This window comes from Eucyclogobius newberryi, unplaced genomic scaffold (assembly GCF_026437365.1).
Source record: "Eucyclogobius newberryi isolate DKJ021-1_F unplaced genomic scaffold, fEucNew1.0.hap1 SCAF_21, whole genome shotgun sequence".
Taxonomy (NCBI): Eukaryota; Metazoa; Chordata; class Actinopteri; order Gobiiformes; family Gobiidae; genus Eucyclogobius; species Eucyclogobius newberryi.
In genome coordinates, this window is record NW_027315846.1 from 10,573,332 (window position 1) to 10,596,160 (window position 22,829).

The window sequence follows — 22,829 nt, forward strand, 5'->3', positions numbered from 1 at the left end:
TTGTAATTTGCAGTTAATGAAATTGTACAAATGATGGTGTTTTTAAAATTAAAAAACAAATAAATTCAGGAAATACAAATGTTGAGATTATAATATTGTTAACATAAAGCTTTTGTCACTTAGACTTACCGGTAGTAACAATGGTAAGACTCAATAAAAGTGCAGGGACATTGTAAAATATATGAAAACTACTTAGAGACGTACAATTGTATTATAAGTTACATAATTAAATGTAACTTTATCCTGCATTACTGTAAGGCAGTATTCATTCACTTTAAGCTATTCTAGCCACCGCTGCCCTGAGACTGAATGAAAAGTGTCTGCCCTTCTGCGCCAATGGCCTCTGTAATCAACAAAATGCTTTAACTTACACACCACTCACGCAAACACAAAATACTCTTGGAGCTAGGATCAAATCGTCTGTTACATATATATCTGTTTTGTCAATAATGAAGTCTTGAATCCACGCTCTTCTGTCTGTAAACCCCGTGTCTACATCTACCTCTCATTTTCTGAGGCCATCTGAAAGACTAGTAATAAGTTAAAGGATGGTTGGTCCTGTATATCAAGTTGTTTTATGTTGTCTTGCATGTGCTTTCAAACCACGCAGGACAAAAGATGCACTCCTCTCTCATGAATCAGACGGGTGAGTTTGGGGCTACGACGTGAGCAGCAGAGACACACGGAGAGAGGCCTCCAGAAGATGGACGCAGATTGCTCACAGATGGCGTTAAGAAAATTGCGAGGGTCCCGAGCAACGTAAGACAGACGATTTTATTTTGTTTGGTCTTTGCATTTGAGCTATATTACAATTAGCTTTGTATTAGCATTAACAGGGCGGTAAATGTGCGTTTAAAGTGAACTGGGCGTGTTCTGAATCAGACATGTGAAAGAAGACAGGACTATCTTTCCGTTTACTGGCCTCCTTGACTCCTTGATTCCTCAGCTGTAAATCCTGCCCACTAAGGAAAGAGAAGTTAATTTACAGTTTGCTCTCTTCTCGGTAAATATTACTGACAGTTAAAGAATCAAGGAATCAAACAAACATGTGAACAGAAATGAGTCGCAAACGCATTGCCAGGTCAAAATCCAAACATTTCAAACTCAATTTTGAAAAGAAGGGGAAAAAATCATTTGAATGAACAAAAGCTACTAAGATTAATGGATGTGCGTGTCCAATACAGTGAACTCCCTTTCTCCATGATTATGAGGGCATACAGTAATTTACAGTCATTTTTAACACAAAATATTACCGTAGTTACCATGTGGTCATATTCAGGTATGAAATGATTCAAAGGTAGTCATCTGGACAATGTTTTTGACATCAAGACGTGTTTTTTTAATTTTAAAGGCACAAACCACTCATTTGAAGACGGTGAGGTTAACATTTTTTAAAAGAAAAAAATAGAAAATCCTACATTGAACAGATCTACCTTCTGTTTACAACAGTCTCATCAAACCATGGCAGAGATCAAAGGCTAAGATACTGCTGTGAGCGCATCCATACAACAATATAAAAAATTGTGAGGGTTGTCAGCAAAAGATATAATATAATACAATATAATATAATATAATATAGTAATAAGATAGAATATCGCCTATATGTGCTTAAAAAGTAAGTAAGGACCGAACTTATCTAGTTTAAGAGGGCATACATTCTAGTTTAAGAGGGCATACATTCTAGTTTAAGAGGGCATACATTCTAGTTTAAGAGGGCATACATTCTAGTTTTTAACAAACGGGACCTTCAGTTTGAAAATGACTTACAGATGTAGAGGTGGGCAAGAAATGTTAATAAAATTGTGTGTTGTTTTGAAGATATGCAAAGACATTTCACATTTGTCAGAAAATGATTATATGTTAAAGACGTGTATTACCACATTGAACCATTGACGAACGAGGAGTTACACTGACTTGATTGTAGTTATGATACGTGTTTTAGTATCAAACTAAAGTAATGATTTTTTGACACTTAAGTTTTTAGTTCCCAAAGTTCTCTCTCTTCTCCTCTCTTGTGACCCACATGAGTTGTATAAGCGCAGCAGGGGGTGGTTAGGTGCAGGTGTGTGTCTGTCAAAGCTCCTTATGTTGCCCGTGAAATGGATGTGCAGCTGATTTCATTGGACTTTGAGAGACGAGGTTTGAACCCCAGACTCCACCGTGTCACGCACCACACGCCATCCACAGCTCCATAAATCACTCGTTACTCCACAGACACAGACCTGCTTTCACATATACTTTAAGTGTGGCTGATAAAATATTACAGCCTTCTTTAGACTCTGTTAGAATCTATAATAACACATAGAAGATAACATTACAAGATCATTTAATTGAGAAGATCTTTTGGGGGTAATTATAAACTTTCTGGTAATTGTACTTGATTTTTAAACCTGTACCAGTACAAACACTCAAAACAGCACTCCATCACCTGCATTTCACTTGACTTTTAGATCAGAGAATACATGGATTGGGGTTTAAAACAACTTACATGTTTTAAACTATTGAATTAAAGTTTTGTTCAAAAAACTGATCTAAGATACTGCCAAATTTGCATAAAAAGTAACTACCATAGTAACTAGCAGAGGGGTATTTTTCTTGTGTACTTTTTTACTGTTACTTTGTCAGCTGTAATTGTACTTGTAAGTGAGTACAGTTTTTGTCATGCAACTGTACTTTAACTTGAGTACAGTATACATTTTCAGTACTCTTCCCTCCACATCCTTAAACTGTTGAATCAAGTATATTGTCTTGGTCTTGTCTTATAAAACAAATAAAAATGGCTTTCAACATTAATTTCATAAACATAAACATGAAATACTTTTAATCAGTGCCATTCAAGATAAAAAATAGTCAAATTTTTCCATCCAAAGTCTAAATGCTGCACCAAAACACACTGACAAATGACTGAATCTGGCTGTGTGTGATAATTAAACAGCCCTATTTCAACTGATAGTTTAGTAAGTCAAGACTAGAGATGTTAAGATTATTTGGTTTCTCAATAATCGGGATTATTCAGGTCACAATATAATCGTAAGAACCAAAAAATAATAATCAGGACAAATTTAGAAGCCTTTAGTATTAGTTATAATATAACATAATATTCGGCCCAAAAATAGACCTAAATGTAAACAAGCTGGTCACAAACAGGTTTGACCACAGGAATGAAAGAAAATTAAAGATTTCACTGTTATTTGGTCAAAGTCTCAATAATAACAAATAATCGTTAAATCGTTTTCTCACAATAATCGTGAAACTAACATTTGATATCGTGACATCTCTAGTCAAGAGTGCTTAATGGTAGCGAGGTTGTCTTAGTTATGATTAATATGGTAAATTTGTGGAGCCAGTTCAAACAGATATTGATAAGGATTTAAGGATTTATTTGTCATTTAAAATATCTCATAGAGGTATAGAGGCCCCTGCCCTAAATTATGACCAATTACATGTTTGCCATTGTCATTTTTTTACCCTTGAATATTCAAACTCTAGCCGTAACTGGGATCTCTAATTTGAATAATTGAATGTAAAGGATTTATTAATTTGCGGTTTCTTATTAGTTTCATATCTTAGTTTCTTTACCAACATTGCCACTCGCCCGGGCCAGGTCTGAACCCGTCTTGCCAGGACGCTGTTAAGTGAGTCCGCGTCCTGACATTTTAATGAGCCCTCATTTAGCGCTCAGATAAACCCCTTTGTTGTTTGGATCTTTGTAATTACTGCTGCTCTGTCCAACCCAGTCACTGTGGACACTGTCTGCAGCATTACCAGCACAAAGCCCCAGCCTCTCCCCGGACACGTCGGCCCCACTTGAGATAAAGAGGTGAAAGCAGACCCTGTCCTGCCGCGAATCGCCCGCTCTCACTTGGGACGGTCCCCATACAAGAGCGCTGGCTTTGGGGCTGGGAATCAAGGGACACTGCTTATCGTGGTGACTGCAGGAGGACTGGCACACAGACCTCCGACTAGAATGTACTTGTTAATTGAAATAAAGGTTTATGCTGTTCGATTAAGGAAACAAATCATAATCACGGTTATGTACATGTTATTTTCAATGGCTTATTGACATTTATAAGGACTTCTACGGTAAGCCATCAATGCTAGTAACTGTCTAAGTCCATATTAACAAATAAATAGTGCTTATTAATGACTTATAAATACCCAAGTGTTACCCTTTTTTTTAATTAAATAGAGCAATAATTGAAATTTGGTTAATTGGACTAAACTAAACTAAAAATAATAATGCATAAATCGATGACGCTATTCCAGGCACTTGCATTAAAATATTACTTTTTATTTTTAATTTTGCAGTCATTTCCCTCAGAAACTGTGGAATTCTCTCCCTCTTAACATTAGAAGGGCCACTTCTTTTGAATAATTGTGTCCATTGTTTGATTTATTTTAACTGACATTTTTTCAAATATATTTTATAAAATATCTAAAATATAAAGCCCTGTACAGGCAGTGATGGTTGTTTGTAATGTGCTTTATTTAACGTGTCCTTGACCTCCATTATATATGACCCATTTAAAAGACTTGGATGAAACAACCTTGAATTCATGGAACTGGATGTTCTTTCCAGTTTACAAAACGGCATTGGAATTTGGAAAACTGTTGGATGCCACTCTGCAAACTAAGCACAACATAAATATTTGAAAATATTTGTACTTATTTTGAGACTGTATTCTGTTTCCTTAGAAATCAAATGTGTACCTCACACTAGAACCAATATTGTCATAAAATTAACATTTGAAACTCATATTTTTTACACAATAGACTGTATAAAATAATAGTACTTTCTTTATGTTACTATGCGGTCTTAAACTACTTCTGAGAATCTCCAGTAGTTTTGAGTGCTTGATTTTCAATACTTTTGACAACTTTAGAATTGATACACAAAACCAACCGCAAAACCTTACCAAACCTGATTTATGCATTTCAAAAAAATGCGTCTGTGTTTACGTCTGTGTCTGATGTCAGCTTCATTAAGTGTGAGTGGAGTAAAGCTCTTGGCTCGCACCGCTTTAGCTGCAGCGTGTTACCAGCCTCATTCTTCTGGAGTGACAGAGATGAACAGGACGCAGAAACCAGGTCTCTCAACGCTGAAAAGGCTATAAATAATCACTGTCACAAATAATTGGTGTTTGTTTTGTGTCGATAACTATAAATCATAAATAAAATGCTGTGTGTTTGTGAAGTTTTGTGTGTTATTTCACTGCACATGCTAGTATTTATTCAAGTGTGTTTATGTGTGTTTTAATGTGATTACAATTTTGTAGCAAACAACATAAACTCTGCAGCAATGTGTTTGTTGATTCTGCACCCTACTGGCGCTAGTCCGAGACCTGGATAGTGTTGCTGGATTATTTCGATTTTTTTTTCCCGCTTTGGAACATTTCGTTGTTTTTTTAAATCTGGCAAACATTGATTCAAGTGACAAAACTCTCTTATAAAACATACATCATCAGATTTATAAACTTATCCAACTATCATCAAGACACTCAAGAATACTCCAACACTTTAAGATGCGTGTGAGGGAGTAACAGACATATGTCCAGAACAGACATATATGTCCCGTATCACATTGTTTCTGCTGGTTTTTCAAATATAAATCAAATCATTTATGTAACTAACAGAAACATGGTAAAGTTCTTTATAAAAATGCATTTTAGTACAAAACTCAATGACATCGGTATCGGATCCATATTGCAATAGTTGGCATAATAGTAGGATTATCTTATCTTATCTTGTTATCGTATCAAAACAAAAATGACTGGAATCTCCCATCACTACTTACCAGGCTACAGATTATCTAAGTTTAAGTAGATTTATTTATATTAACATTTACTCAAAATGATCATGAGAAAGCTACAGACTAATCCAGTACATACTCTGGACCTTAAAGACAAAGCCAGTTCCTCACATGGAAGAACAGATCTGTGAGTAACGTGTTTATTCTCACATTTTTTGACAACCACAAGTTCGATAGCGTTTGTGGCCCAGTGTCGGCTTGCTTTCCAGTGCCAGTGTGTCGTAGAGTCATACCCGTGTGTCGAAGAGTAAGTGTGGCCTCGCGCTCTCACAGCTGCGCTCCACTTTGCCTCTGAGGGCTCGACTTCCTCACAAAAGCACGTACCGTAAACTGTAAATATGTCTAACAACTGCACTGCTGTGACCATCCTGAGCGAACGCCGCACATGATATGATTTAAAACCTGGCAGCGTTAGCTCGACTTAAAGAGATCCAGCCGCTCATACCTGCACCGCTCCCCCGTCCGTCTTAGTCAGGCCAGAACGGAGCAGCCATATGTGCAGCACAGCTTTGTTCATCTCTTTTCATTATAGACTACATACTTCAGCCACTGGTCACATAAAGAGCTGTATTAAGCTGTCAAGACAAGGCCGCTAGTAGCTTCAACAGCACATTGTCATACTATTAACACAAATACGTCAATTTCTGTTGGTTTACTGGAGAAAACATGATGGGCACAAACAGTATGCAGTATGTGGCCCAATAAACCATTTTAATGTCAAACATGTACATCTCTGCAACAGTTGCCATGTACTGACACAAGCTTACAGTAAATATATTTAATATTACGGTATATTTAAAAATTTATGATTCTAAAACAAGAAAGAGGTCTGCTGATTTCCTGTTCAAACTTCAGAACTGATTCTCTGCTGCTGGCCCTGCCTCGTCACAGTGGAATTTCAATGTAGCAAGCAGCAGATTATTTCAACGAACCAGATCTATACTCTCCATCGGATGTTCGAGGTTTCACGTGAGTTTGCCCAACCAGTCCACATGTGCTTTGTGGACCTGGAGGAGGCTTTCGACCGTGTCCCTTGTGGTGCACTTTAGGAGGGGGTTCGTGCCCTTTGCTCAGGGCTGTCCGGTCCCTGTATGACCGGAGCAGGAGCTGTGTTCGCATTGCCGGCAGTAAGTCAGACCTGTTCCCAGTGCATGTTGGACTCCGCCAGGGCTGCCCTTTGTCACCGGTTCTGTTCATTGTTTTTATGGACAGAATTTCTAGGCGCAGTCAGGGGTCGGAGGGTGTCCGGTTTGGGGACCACAGGATCTCATCTCTGCTGTTTGCAGACGATGTTGTCCTGATGGCTCCATCCAACCCGGACCTGCAACATGCACTGGGACGGTTTGCAGCCGAGTGTGAAGCAGCTGAGATGAGAATCAGCACCTCCAAATACGAGGCCATGGTTCTCAATCAGAAAAGGGTGACTTTCCCCCTCCGGCGTGAGATTGCCAGGCAGATCGGTGGAGCATCTCCCTTAGAGAAAAGGTGAGGAGCTCAGTCACACGGCCGGAGCTTGGAGTAGAGCCACCGCTCCTCCATGTTGAGAGGAGCCAGCTGAGGTGGCTTTGGCATGTATTTAAAATATCAAATCACAATACAATGCTGCGGGTGGAGATGTGGTGTAGGTGAAAACCTTCAGGCCTACAATGCAGAACAATGAAGGCGTGGCTCACATTGAGTAAACCAATTATGAGGGAAAAACCATTATAACATGGTGATGACAAAAGTCTGTTGTAATATAATAAAGGGGACATAATAATACTGTAATGTCAAACTTCTAATCTTCCACTTTACTTAATTTGGTAGCCAAGATAATGTTGCAGTTTTAGCTTTTTTATCTGGTTTATAAATCTTACTCTTAGATTACATAACATATTAAATCAGGCCATGTGGATGAAGGTGAGAGTCCATAGTGAGCGTAGCCTCCTCTCGGCTCGTCCAATACCTGCTGCTGTTTACCCTGGCACTGCAGAGCTGCCCAGGCCTGACAGCGCTGACGTTATGCCCCAAGCGAGCCACGGCCTCTTTGTGCCAGCACCAGTATAAACACATGACCTCAGACTCAAGTGGAGCTGAACGTGCAGCCGCAACTGCACCAACGGGACTAATAACAACACTTCAAAATAGACAGAAGAAGGCTAAAACTGAACTAATGCTACAGAACCGTTTCACAAATCATAAACGTTACATCTTACGCCTAAACTGTAGATCTAGCCTAAAGAAAAAATATAGCACCTAGTTTTTATGACCAATGTGTCAACGGCTCATAACACAACGTTACGCATGATATTTTCTCAGTTGCTTATAACAGCCAGTAAATCTGTCTGAACCTGTTTTTCTACAATTCACAACATCTATTCAGGCTAAAAAAACACATTAATGCCACCACACATACAAGTGGCATCTATTCAAAAAGAATATTTACTTTTTAAACTAACACTTATTACTGGTGACACAGTGACCTATGCATCCGATGATATTATAAATATACATTCTGGTCCACAATGAAAGCAAATTAAAGTGCCTTACTGAATAGATTTGTCCCTTGCCGTGTCCCTTGATTTCCAATACCTGCCAAACAGATACATGCATTTTGGATTAATCTTCTTTAACATGAAATATATTAACATAATGAAAAAGAATATTTCAAATAATTTAAATATAAAAGTGTTGAATAATAGTTATTTCTTTATGTAATCTGCACTGAAATGGAGCAGAGAATCATGGTCAATGTACTCGTAGTTCCCTCTGCTTTTTAATTTCTCGCAAGAGGTTTATAATTCTATATATTGTGACAGCCCACGATACTATTTTGAGACTTGTAAAAAATTATGATATCACAATATTCCAGTTCTTGTTACATTGACGTAATCATTTCCACCTGATCAAGTCATTTGACGTTTCCAAATCTTGGCATTTCATGTTCACATTTACAGTTAGGATAAAATAAACTACTGTTGCATCTCAACGTTTCACTTCACCCTTATCCATAACAAATCTATCTTACTCTTCCTTCACTACATTACTCAAAAGTATAATATATAATTTCAGTCTGTTTGAGTCCCTCCTGCTTGAAATGATTTTGGTGAGACAAATTAGCATGACCCCAGCTGGTCTCAGGTTCACCCCTCTAACTATCTCCTTGTCTCCTTGTCTCCTTGTCTCCTTGTCTCCTTGTCTCCTTCCCTAACCCCTTACCATCTTTGCCGACCCCCAGACAGCCCTTCAGCTCCTGCAGTGAGATGGCCCGGTCCTTGTTCAGATCGCAGTAGTCGGTGAACTTGCGCGCACATTTTTTGGGCTTGGCTTTCTTCTTCAGGTACCTCTTAAAAGGTTTCAGCTCCTTCTTGTTGATCTCGTGGCTGCCGTTTAGATTCAGCTGAGCAAAGTACCAGTGCACAACCCGCTCTTCCAGAGTGTGGCTGGGGTCAGGCTCCACAAACCTGGGACAAAATATTTAGAATGACTCAACATGCAGAAGAATAATGTTTTATCTTTCCTTGGGCGAGCATATTGATAAGACATAACATAGTGGACAAAGACGTAGTAGGTTATAATCTTAACAGCTGACAATAATAATTTTGAAAACCTAAAAATATTACTCATATTATAATTGAAATCATGATTATTTAAAGCATGTATTGATAACTGATAATTGATAGACTTGAGGAAGGACGACCATATTGTCAATAGAGTTTATGTGTTTTTTGTGATTGAATGGATCAGATTGTGGACATTACTCAATTTGATTAATTGAGCAAGGACAGTCCCATCTACATCTTTCATATGCTGTACAGTAAAAGGAAGCAGATAAGCATTCTGTCTTCAAAAAACGATGTATCTCAGATGTAAAACTCCAACAATGGAAATGATAGATGGATACATGCGGGGGGGGGAGCAATAACAAGGAGTGGGATGACAGGGACAGAGTCGACCATTAAGGACTGGAGGGAAATAACTTTGGACATTTACAAAATGGAAAAACTCACTTTTGCAGTGAAAATTGACAAATTTGCCAGACGTTGGGACAAATGACAAATATTTTTGGCTTTCTCGCTCTCTGTGTCTTGCTCTGTTCATTTTAAATTTGTACTATATTTCATATTATTTTGTAAAACAATAAAACAGGAATAAATGCAACTTGTTTCCGGAGAACTTCACAGTAAGTAAACCCAGTTTGATAGAAAGGTTAATTAAAATGATACACATGATCTAGTGTGTTGTAGGCACTTACCTCCCGCCACCAGAGGGGGCTGGTGAATTTATAGCTTGCACCATGTCTGTGGTGAGGGCATCTAACAAGCTTGTAATGAATTCCACTTTCTTCCCTTCTGGGCAGCCTGAAGACAAAACAGCTCAATTACCATCTTCAACTAATCGGAGCCATTAAAGCTTAGAGACCTCATGGCGGTAATAAAACTCCTATATCCGGCATATAGCTGTATAACAGGTGAATCACATAGTGTAAGCAGAGGAAGTGCATTGTTTGGTTGTTTTGTAAGGTTTCGGCAGTGGGGCACATGGAGCAATGTGGAGTAGAAAGTGTGCAGCGGCGTAGACCTGTTAACTTTTATGACATGATTCAGAACACCTTGGGTAGCTCACGTTAATTGTCCAGATGTATGGCTTTAATAGCATGTTGAAGCCGTGCAAATTTTTCCCTCCTAATTGTGTCTCTTAAAGGTGCACTTCAAACACATTTTCTTTCTCTCCTCCCACCATTCTGGTCAGTTTTGGTCCATTTTCATGCTGCATGGTGCATGAGGTGGTCCTGTGCCCAAGTCGCCAGGTGAATACAATTACAATGTCCGACACAACAGCAGGCCTCAGATCGGCCTGGCTGCGCCTTAATCCAAGTGTTAAATTGGGGAGTTATGGGGCATATGTCATGTTGGAGAAAATATACTATTAAGGATGTATTACAAGATCATTTAGATAACCGGTCACAATATAATCTCTGTTATAATCTCTGTAACAATTTTAGAAGAGAAATTGAGTAATTTACATTTTCAGAAAGTTAGATTTCCTAAAGTATGTCATAGACTATAGGAATAGTTATGTACAGGTATTAGACGACATGAATGAAAGAAAAATAAGTATGTATATTGTAACATCCATACTTTGTCAATGGTGTTTTTTTAATTATGTGTTATTGTAGATACTGTATTTGGCTGTTTTACCAAATAAGATACGGATTTCCTTATCTTTTCCTAGCTATAATCAAATCACTATTATATTAAAAAAAATCACTACTCATCATTCACAAGATATGAATTTCCTTAACTTTTCCCAGCTATAATCAAATCACTATTATAAAAAAAATCACTATTCATCATTCATCATTAGCCAAGCCTGAAATTTATTTTTGCATCATTTGAATTTGTTAAATGCTTTTACTTGCTTTATTTGAAACGCATAAATGCTGGTTGCTGTATCATGACTTCTAAAAATGGGATAAGCAACCCTGACCTGAGAAAAGCATCTTTCCGGTTTCTGTAACGTCCCGTCTCCAAAGCCTCACCTCTGGACATCTCTCTAGTACCGAACATAGAGCCTCTGTCTCTGTCCGAAGACCCCCAGAGCCCCCCTCCCTCTGGGCTCTCACACCTTCAGTAAACCACGGCACATCTGCCTCTCAGTCAGGAGTCATGCTCCACTCTGTAAACTCACCAGATGGGAATTAAATAAGAGTTACAGCCTGGGCCCGAACACAGGGGCAGCACCAGCCACGGAGCAACAACATGGACTGAAACTAAAACTATAGTACAGTAGTATAGAGGTTACCGTGCCTTTTAAAGTGTGTTTCTAAAGCGTAGACATTATTTTAAGTTATTGCGTATTGGTGATTCTATTCATTGGTACCACTTTATAATAACCACACCTTAATTTGCCTTAACACAGCATGTTCAACAGCAGATTAAACATGTACCTCTCACATTTATTTGAGTGTTTTATTGCTAAAAACATACCATAAAAACATGGGTTTCCCCCCCACAGATCTGACCTGTAACATGGACTAGCAGCTTGTCTCCATGGGGATTGATAAGTTTAGAGTCATACTGCAGAAAGCAATAACATCTCCCTTGAGAGTAGGTGGTTGACCATTCAGTTATAAACCGCCTTTATAGGTGATTTTTTTTTTTTTCTAAATTGAAAGTAAAAGAGCAGGTACAAGTATAAGTCACTTCTGAAATTAAATACTGTGATTTTACCAGCGATTTCTCTTCCTTGGAAGGGGTCCTCGGTGTCTGTGATGCGAGAGCGAGCGGCGTTGTCACATTCTGGAGGCTGGTATCTGTAACAATCGCACTAAATCAAGATCAATTTGCATTTTTTTATGGAATGATATGGAGTGAACACAATGAAAGACGGATCTGACTCTTGGACTCTTGTTTGGTTTCTGGTTCATATCAAAGTGAAAGAGATCTTTACGATCAGTTAGTTGTGTTGCCAAATTGGATCATGAATGTGTATTATCAAAATGTATTTACCACAGCCCATGACCAAACCTGGCGCACCGATTGCCTTGAAGTTCGCTCTGACCTGGTAGATGTGCCTGGAATGGGCCGTCCCGTGTCGACCAGAACACACCAGCAGTAACCCGTGGACTGATGACACTGCACCGGTTTGTAGAGTCCCCCGGGGTCACAGTCCGGGATGAAGACGGCCTCACGAGGGTTCAGCCGAGACTCGTCCAGAGCACTCTGCCTTTCCTGGTCACAAGAGGGGACCTTCTCTACAAGCAGAGCAACATAATCAGCATTAACACATCAATATAATACTAAACAACTCAATACGATGTAGTGAACAACAATGGTCAAACAATTTTATACCATCCTATAAATTAATGTTTGAAATTTAGATGTATCACTGAGTTGTCTGTCCTGAGCTGGCAGTATAACTTTCAGATCAGTTTGCTCTCAAAATTGATAAAGACTCTTGAATGGGAGTCAAAATGTTGTGATCTCAAAAACATGTAATCCAGATTTCCGTCTATGAAATCTTTTTATGCACCACTGGATGAGAGATAACATCGGGAATAAGAATATAAACATGTGGTCTTGATATAATTTAATAAAGGAAGGTCCAAATAGAAAGATCCAAATTGTTAAAAGGGTTTAAAAGGAAATGTAATATGTTTGGAAAACACAAAAACATAAATAATACAACTTTGCTTCAAACGGGTTGTAACGTCTTTAATGAGGACAAATGTTCTTTTAAAAGTTGCTCTGGCTCCTCACACTATTTACATTCACATCCATTTAGTGAACGACTCTCTCTTCAGACCAGAACAACATCAAACTGTTACCGTGGAGATGAAGTGTGCTGACCAATCAGGAGCCATTCATTGTTTAGGATCAAGTGCATTACGATATCAACGATAACAGAGGAAAGGGACAATCAAATGTTGAATACTATTTTGAACAAGTTAATGCAGTTTTTGAATAATTTGATTTCTGACATTTATAGAAATATGGAAAAATAAAATAGAATGAAAATTTTGATTGATCAATTCAAAATGTGCCCAATATGTCAGTCGCTGTTATCGTTGGCTTTAGATTTGTTAAAGTAGTCTATAACCATCATTAAAAACTGTAATATGATGGCTTTGTCAAATCATGAGTTTTGGAGCAGATTCATTCTCAAGTTCCTTCACATTTACCTTTAGTCTTTGCCAAAGATTTTTAACATATCAAATGATTTAGCACTGTTTATACTGAGCTTATTCTCATGCCAGGTTTTGCAAAAGGAAATTATTTTGATGCATATAAATGGAAAAAGCCCGTGCGCGTGAAACCTAATATATTAATATGCATCCTTTCTTTCTCTCTCTATTCCGGTCCTATTTATTTAGAGTTTATTCTTTCCTCTTTAATTCTGTTGTGTTTGGCAAAAGCTGACTGGTCGGAAACTGCAGCTCTTAGAAAACAATGTTGGGGAAATCTAAAAGGACTGAAGCCACACACAGAACATGTCAGGAACCAATGTAACAATTAGCTAATTGTTGTAAATGTCCTAAAGGCCGACTCATAACACACTAAAGCTGGCATTTTGAAAATAAATCCAAACGCTGGAGTATGATGGGAATCTGCAGATCTGCTGATGATAGTTGGGCTTATTGTTTTCCATAAACACTACATAATTTTTGTACATCATTTCCTGATACAACAGTTTGTTTCCATTTATTTGAGTTGGAATTAATGAGAAGCAAAGTGCATACTGTAGAATAATTATTTGTGATGACACTGGTTGTTAAAAGACAGCACTGAAGACATTATGATAAATTATGCTGCTGTGCTCCACTTAAACTGAATAAACAGTTTAAATTGACATGTATCAGGTCCCAGTGAGGCCTTTACAACAGCCCATGCACTGCAGCACAGTTTTAATGCAGACTGAGCTTAAACTGCTCATTATCACCCGTCTCTACATTCACTGTGTGTAGTGTGGCATTGATGTGTTTTGCAGGAAGGTTTGTTTTGTTCAAGGTCAATTCGGTTTATATTCCATTCCCAGTCTGTTGCTTGTGGCCAGTGTTTTGCCACTTTTCTTTCTTTCTTTTTTATAAATTGCCTTTGTTTTGCACGCACTCTTTTGTAAACACCAATAGCTCTCAGCTGTCGGTGATGCAATGCTGTTCCCATGCACCTCCCATGCTCTACTGTTATAAAAGAGATGGTAGCAATTAAAGCCTGTATTGCGTGAACTGTGAATTTAAAACGAATTAAAAAAGGTTCTCATACAATTTAATCTGGAAATACATGTTAACTTGTGCTATGTTAACTCTAGTATGTGAAAATGTACAGTGTGTGTGTAGTATTTAGAGGTAAACCTTGCAGAATTTATATGGAGTCAGGATTGAATTACTTAATCATTACTTTGCTCTAAAGCTTCTTCTATTTGATTTTCTATTGTTTTTCAAAACCACAAGAAAGGAAAGGTTTTTAGTTTGTGGGTTTTTAGTTTTTAGTTTGTGGGTTTTTAGTTTTGCAAATGAGCTTCATGACTTATTGCTTGCCCTCAAACTCAACCCCTGAACAACAAAGATTTAGTTTGACAAACAGTACATCGATTTTCTGTATCACTACCACAATCCCAGCATCACTTTTATGGTCCATGCAAAGTGAATGAAAGATTGTGGAAAAAGGAGGCCAATCTGTGAGGGTTTCCAGACAGAACAAAAGGATCTGCTTGTTTAAATCATCTCCAAAACAACATGTCAGTGATTAGTGAGTGCCGGTACCTTATTTTCAAATGTGTTTTTATATTTATTATATTCATGAGTCAGACAACGTATTTACTTATTCCTGTGATTGAATAAGATTCACTAAATGCCAAAATGTAAGGGAATAGTGCCCAGTCTAATCTTTCTTTCGCAACAAATTGCAATTTAAGTCAATAACTCAGCACTAGAACAGGAATGACTACAAATTTGTGTCAACTCTCAGTTAAACTGTTGTTTAAAGGAGACATATTATGTTTTTTCTCCCCTAGGTACTTACTACGAACTATAACATAAATAGATCCTCCATTTCCATTTTAGTCATTGTAAACGCTAATATTAGTCTAAAATGCCTGAATAATAGAAACAGGTCCATTGACTTCCTGTTCCAAACTGCAAAACTGATAAGCTCCATCTCTTCATAGTGACATTTTAGAACTCTACATGTATCACTTCAACTCTTCATTTTTCAAATACTTGCAACCAAGTACAGGGACGTGGGCGGAGATAAGGGGTAGGTGGAAACTGGAATTTTCGAAGTACTTTAGCCTCAGTTGCATGAATCCATCAAAATACAACTTCAAGTAACCTAATAAAAGTTAATTAAAGGAAACAATTTAAATAAAATCAAAGGTCGGCTACATGTTTGTTTGTTTGTTTGTTTGTTTGTTTGTTTGTATGCTTGCTTGTTTTTTGCCTTTAAAATCATAAAGCATGTTTGCCTCTCACCTTGTTTTCTTGCTGAAGAGCTGTTCTGTTTGTTCTCTTTATAGACCAGCTGTTTGATCCAAAGAGTTGGAGCAGTTATCTCTGTAAGAAAAGAAACATCTTTATTTGGCTCGGAGTACACTGAGGTTTGAGTAGCTCAGCCAGCGAGCCGGCATCCACACTCCAAACCAGGCAAACACCGAGCCAAAAACCTGAACCACAAATCAGTCCAGCATCCCAGAATAACAGTGATACGCCTTAGTATCCGACACGGCTTTGACACATGGGTTTTGCTTTAACGCCACAGAGATTAAAGGGTTTGGGCATATCAATTTCTTAGTTATTCTTCGAAGTTTGAGTAGAGAGACGTCTTACTCAAATAACTGCACTCCTACAATTTCTGAATATAATAACTGCACAAAAAATATGGCAATGTTAGTGAACTGTAGCTATCTGTGGTCACTAGTGTTGCCACAATACTAACATTTTGAATTAAACAACAGGATCATAAATACAAAAATTATATTTTAGGTCAAGGTTTTAGATAACATTTCAAATAATAATACCTATTAAATAAAATTGTGATCTGCTAGTTCTGGTTAAGCTCATTGTCAATACTTGCTCAAAATTGTATCTAATTTAGATACTAGTTTTAGTGTAAATTAGAAACAATTTTTTGATATTTTTGATTCTCTAATCAACCAAAAGAAAACAAAAATACAAATTTGTGTTGTAACAGAAAAAAATAAATCAATGGTTGTATCTTTGTAACTCTTAGGGCTGCAAAATCAGCTTTGCTCAACTTCCTTCATCAGTTCAGTTCTTATTATTCTTATTATTCTTATTATTCTTATTATTATTTTGATTATTTAGCAGTTTGAATAGTAATAAAGTCAAACAAACATATTTTTAAAACAGGAAATGCTGAAATGTCATACATATAATACCATCATTTTTAAAAGTCACAACCTTAGCTTCAGTGTTTTGTAGTGACTGATGTATAGACACACAATCTGGCATATATAAGACCGTAAACACTAAGCAGAATTGTAAAACTATTAGGTTTGTCAGGGACTCACCATCTCCCTCGGGTGGCACGTGGGTCTCCATGGTGGGGGTGGGTTTGGAGCCATCGTCTGGATTGAGAGTGAGAAAGAAACGGAAGGAGACTACCATTATTGAGGTTAATACAATCTACTCTCCAGAACTGTTGAATGGGGGGATTTGCACATGGCCCGGCCACAACACACAAGACAGACAACAAACATGAACAAACACAGAACGTAAAAGTCAGACTCTTTCATTTGTCCACGCCACATAAACTCACACAACGATTGACATTCAAACACGAACAATCACACAATCACAACCACTTTTACGCTTTTGCCTTCAGGAATCTACCAACAATAACCTAATTTAAACTAAATATATGTTTACATACAGAAGGCCAACCTCAGCCTCCAAACGTATTGTTTTGTATTTTAATTTCATTTAATTTTATATTTAAAACATTTATTCTTTCTGCCCTTTCTGATGCAGACCTTCGCTCAGCCTCATGACACTGGCACAAGGAATACACCATGCAGCTACACGTTTTCATGGCTGTCCTTTTGAGTCCTTTTGTTACAAAAACTGTATTTGTCTTTGAATTGTTAAAGATGATCCTAATCATGCCTTGCTGAAGATCTTGGACCCGTTATTCTAAAACTCATGTAAAAAGAATATTTTACCGCCATAAAGTTCAAACTAAATACATAGTCTTGGTTGGATAAATATATTGATTGTACTTTAGGCCTATATTAATGTATTATACTTTAAATCTTGTTGATAAATAGTGAAGGCATAGTCCCTGTATAACATACTCACCAAAGTGGAGTTTTGTAGCATCTCCAACTTTCCTTGAGAAAACAGTCAAATCACATGCAAACCACAAACAGCATTGACAAACAGTAAAGTCATCTACATTATGCACATTTTAATTTAAGAGATCAATGACTGAGCTCGTCAATTGAAACATGTATTGAAGTTTGGAATCTCTTTTTCAGGGGAGTCCCGGCCCCAGAGGAAAGACTCTTGTGCATGTATTTAGAGATAGAGGAAACCGGAGCACTCAACTTTTGGCCTTGAAGTGGAGATTTGTTAGGAAAAATCATGTCAAATATAATAAAGTCTACTCAGACACAAACACGAGAAGTTATGCAGAAATCCTGCAGCAGATCTCAGCTCACCTTTTCTGCCTGAGTTGAATGGACCGGGCGGCTTGTCTGTCACCGACCCTGGACAAAACACAAACAACATAAAACTAAAGCCAATGATTCAATTAAAACAAAACTTAACTTGAATGCAGACTGTAAATCAGGATTTCAGTCGTTTTGACAAGATTGGATTTAATATGTAAGTAACTGCTTATGTGGCTTCCAATTCGGGTTGAGGAGTTAAAACACAATTTAAAGAAAGTTACATTGCTCTGGTTTGAATTGCAGTAATTGTTATTTTAATTGATAAATGCCATTTCAATCAAAAGAAACACTAAAAACTTAAATTGTTTCATGACATTTCTGACTGATAAAAAAAAAGGAAAAATCCCACAATCACATCTTTTAATAAGAACTAATGTGTTGAAACTAGTCAAAAACAAGTCAAATGATCTTGTTACGTCAAGTGAATGAATCCATTTGGCAAAATTAGACAATTTGTTTGACTATTTACTCAATTATTCCAGTGTTTTCTGTAACAAGTCGACACGGTCCTCCTTAAAAATGTATTTATTGTAATGAAACACAGGTGCTGCCTCGGACCCCATTGACGTCAAGTGTTAGGGTTATTTTCCCTGGTTTATTAGAGTTCGATGAGCACATTCTGTTAGTACTTAAGGTGGACACATACCGAAACGCATTATCCCAACACTGACAAACCCGCGTAATCTGCCCCATGTGTGAGCTACACAGACTGCCCACTCGTACATGCAAGGAACAAGGAAGCACGCGGGGGAAAAGGTGTCGGGAGATCTTTTGAATGAACTAGAAGTAAGTTTACTACCTGACAGTCCACTCGTCCCAGCATGAGTTCCCATAAATTCACGGTAGTTTCCTGTAAATGTACATGGTTGATTTCGGTCTCAGTTTGGTGAAAGTTAGAAAGGATCATGATGTCGGTGGACCACAAACCGGCTCCATTTGAGTATTATCCCATTATTCAATACATACCTTTGCAGGAAACAAGAAACATACACGATCTAATGCAGGGCAAGCCATAGACATCCATCCATTTGAATTAAACGACAAATTCACCAATGAAAATGTCTGTTTGTCAGCAACATTTTACTTCATTACATTTTGTCCTCTAAATCATAGGTGTAAAATGCCAGCCACATCTCTGCCAGTCGGTCCCAGGACAACTGTGGTTACAATCAGATGTACCTTACAGACAGCAACAATGACTATGGAGTTAATCAATAATGAGCTAAAGCAAATGTTGACCCACAAAAAAGAAACAATTGAAAATGTTTTTGAAATCGAGATCAAATGGTTGACGAATTGTCCAGATGAGGGATTACACAGTCTCGACCCATAATCCCAAATAAATAGTATGTTACGTCTAAATATTGAACGTTAAAGCCCCAGTGCGTAACTTTTTAGCCAAAAAATAGAAATAAAATAAAAGCATAATGTTTTTTGTTTTTCTTGTTTTTCTTGTTTTTCCTGCACTTGCACAGAAAAGCACAGAAAAAAGCATGTGTCTGAGCTTGCATCTCCACAAACCTGACTCTAACTTGGCCTGCTTCTTCCCATTGAAATGTTGTTCTTATTATGCAGGCGACAATCCACGTCCAGAGAGGCACATGCTGTTTAAATTCATGTTAATATTTGAAATAAATCAACTCAAAATCCAATTATTTAGCTTTAAATTAACTCAATAATAATAATAATTGAATGGAAAATGTGACGTATTATATTTCTAACCTTTCTTTTGAGTGCTGGAATGAAAAACGTTTGAACTGAAGAGCGCGTTCAAATACCTCGGTTGGTATGAGACACATAAGAACTAAAAAACACTGTGCTGGAAAAGGATAAAGTGCAAAGAAACTATGCACAGCCCGGCGAATGAAGACTTTCTACATCTGTTGAGGAGCAGAGGAGGGCATGCGACCACTTTCACCACTCGGCCCGAAATGTGCTCCATGTGTAGCTCCGGTGACGCTGCAATCCAACTCTGGCAAAACGCCCGAGTATTATCTTCACAGGAAAATTACTGTGATTATCATAAAGTGTTCCCATCCCGGACGGACGGCTGTGTGGGTGAGACAGCTGGAGAGGGAGCAGGGGCCCGGGACGCTTGGCCATTAGCCTCCTGTCTGACCCCAAGCACCTGCTGTAGGCACATGAAATACACACAGTGCCACAGTTCAGCGTTCACAGACAGACTTCTCTAATTGTATCTCAACGACCCCATTCACGCTGCAGACTTCTCACGCTTCACCCCCCCTAACACATTCAAACTGAAGGATTTTGGACATTTTCTAGTCATATTAAGTTAAATCCGTCCACTACTGCTACAGGTATATGTTTATAAATGTTGTGTGTCTGGGAATGTCCACGTATTAACTCCAAATGTTAATAAATAAGGCTGCATTCACACTTAAAACTGGACTAAACCCTTACCAGACCAGGATTAAACCAGGACAACAATAGAACCAAATGAAATACATCAAAATGAAACTTAAAAAAGTGTGAATGCATGCTTGAGTTGCAACATATATGAAAAGCAGGCAGTAAGGTGAGTCCTGTTTCATGGAATGTACTCAAAAAAGTATGTGGACAAATTAACAATAATCCACTTTTTGATAATGTGTTATACAACTGGCTTGCAGAGTTTTTCATATTTCATAAATTGTGTAACATTCTGGACTATAATCAATGTGTCTGCAGTAGAAGACACATAAGAACCCTAACCCTAACCCTAACCCATAGTGAAAGTTATTGACTGTGTTCCTTAGAGCAACATGGACGATCCATGTTGCTCTATGGTTGATAATGTATTTTAATGTTCAAAATAAAAGTGACAAATCAAAGTATTGTTACCAAATGTGTGCTTTAAAAGTAAACATGAAAAATTCAACTCAAAGTAATCACTGTTCATTTTAACAGTGTTAGCATTTAAGATAAATAGTGTGTACAAAAACAGATTAATTAACAGTTTAAAGCTGAATTAAGTTAAATTGAAATCGCAATTCACATATTCTCAGACAGCGGTGCATTGGGATGACCTCAATCAGTTCTCAGCAACTCCTGCATTTTTCCAATGTAACTAATTACAATTAAACCTACTCAAAAAAGCACAAACATCCAAAAAATCTACTCAATTACAGAAACATGCGTAACTGTAATTAGTTACTTTCCACCTGTGTGAGCAGTCGGCAAGTCTCAGCTGAAGAAACATCTATTCTGGATTTACCCCTGTCCTTTGTATCTTCTTCTCTCACATCAACCTACTTAACCTCTGACCTCCCATACATGCGGCTAACTTAATCCTGCACCTGTGATAGGAATGTATAGCCTGTTTCATTCGTCAAGCTGCTTAGCGCGGAGCGGATCTGTTCTGATTGCTCTAAACCTACTTTTTGAGGTATGGAACTAATGTGCGGCAGATGCTTCAGAACCTCCATCACATTGAATCACCAAATACCCCCCCCGCGAACGTCCTCGCGGTTTCTACCTGAGCACACTGGCGTCCTGTTGTGCACGGAGGAGCCGCTGACCGGTTTCCCATCACTCGTGACGCACCAGCAGTATCCTGTCAGCGTATGGCACTGGACCTGGGACCAATAAAACATGAAACGCACAAATAAGACGCAGATAGATAATACAGTATTTCATTAACCAGCGTTAAAGCAACAACGCGCGGGAATCAAAGCCAAAAAACGCTAATGGGGAACAGTTATTGGACAGACTGCTCTTTGTCTCATGAGCTGGGAATGAGGAGGGGAATTAAGATGAAGGACCTGAGCGAACGTCCCGTCATCGTTGCATTCGGGGATAAACAGGGCCTCCTGCGGTCTGCGCGCCTGCTCCAGAGCCTGCGTCCTCTCCGAGCGGCATTTCGACTGACCCCCATCTGCAAGACATGGGACAGGCACACACAGAATATTGGATGAAGTGGCTCTTTTTGACAGCTTTTTGCAATCGGGCATGTTGAGAGCTGTATTTAACTGGTGTAGGTGACTAGATTGTAGTCTTATTTTGAGTTTTATTCTTGTTTTATTGGCAATGATTTGTAAAGTTAAATCAATCTAATGAATTGTATAGTATTTATGTATTTATTTGTTTGTTTGTCTGTTTATTTGTCTGTTTGATTTAGTGTACATCTCAATTCTAAACCATCTCCGCTGACTTTTTTCTATCTTTTTCTTTTCTTTGGTCACTCTTTAAAATAAGAGTCCTTAGTAAACTATGTATAATTAATTATAGTTTATTGTTTATACACTTAAAAGGCATAAACTATAGCATTTATCACTTGGTTATTGAAAACATTTACTAAGCAGCTTCTTGATGCTCTTCTTAACATGTTCTTTGGTTAATGGCTTATTAACATGTAAAAGATATTATTAGCCATATAAAAATGCTACTTATTGTTATTAAGTCCTTATAAACAACTAACTAGTGCTTATGAAGCCCTTATAAATAGTTTTCTATGGAACCCTATGTTAAAGCATTGCCCTTTTCAATAGAATACATTTATTTTTACTTTACTAATGGAATAGAACCGTATTTATACTGTTTAGTTAGTGGCCTGTTACAATAACTAACTGACTGCTTTGTATGGACGAAATCGGAGACGTGTCATTGCAGTTTGCTTCTATAAGTAACCGTAAAAATAAAGCAGAGTTATTTTTGGCACCGGGGCCTGTGTTTGCGTCCAGCCTAATTTCATTAATCTCCCCCATCACTCACGCCGACACTGACCACCACAGCGTAAGCACACGTCTCCACTGTACACGTGGAACAGTGTGGAGGGGATGAAAGCTTGAGTAATGCGGATCTATCAACGACTACTGTTTTCATTGCACTGAGCAGCTTTAGTCAAATACAC

The 22,829-nt window shown here is 38.0% G+C and overlaps 1 protein-coding gene across 8 annotated transcripts in view; it reads right to left on the reverse strand.

The window, feature by feature from the left end:
- The window catches only part of smoc1 (SPARC related modular calcium binding 1), a 44,780-nt gene that overhangs the window by 1,014 nt on the left and 20,937 nt on the right, over nt 1-22,829 (reverse strand). Inside the window, exons 4-15 of one of the 8 annotated variants that reach the window (XM_072457615.1) lie at nt 21,742-21,854; nt 21,456-21,555; nt 18,780-18,830; nt 17,969-18,016; nt 17,607-17,633; nt 16,820-16,876; nt 15,762-15,842; nt 12,353-12,545; nt 12,022-12,104; nt 10,044-10,149; nt 9,008-9,252; nt 8,339-8,380 (exon numbers count right to left, since the gene is read on the reverse strand). In XM_072457615.1, coding sequence (XP_072313716.1) covers nt 8,339-8,380; nt 9,008-9,252; nt 10,044-10,149; nt 12,022-12,104; nt 12,353-12,545; nt 15,762-15,842; nt 16,820-16,876; nt 17,607-17,633; nt 17,969-18,016; nt 18,780-18,830; nt 21,456-21,555; nt 21,742-21,854 — 1,146 coding nt within the window. Of the gene's footprint in view, nt 1-8,338; nt 8,381-9,007; nt 9,253-10,043; nt 10,150-12,021; nt 12,105-12,352; nt 12,546-15,761; nt 15,843-16,819; nt 16,910-17,606; nt 17,634-17,968; nt 18,017-18,779; nt 18,831-21,455; nt 21,556-21,741; nt 21,855-22,829 lie in introns of all 8 variants that reach the window. The other 7 variants (XM_072457613.1, XM_072457619.1, XM_072457616.1 and 4 more) reach the window with 7 other exon arrangements.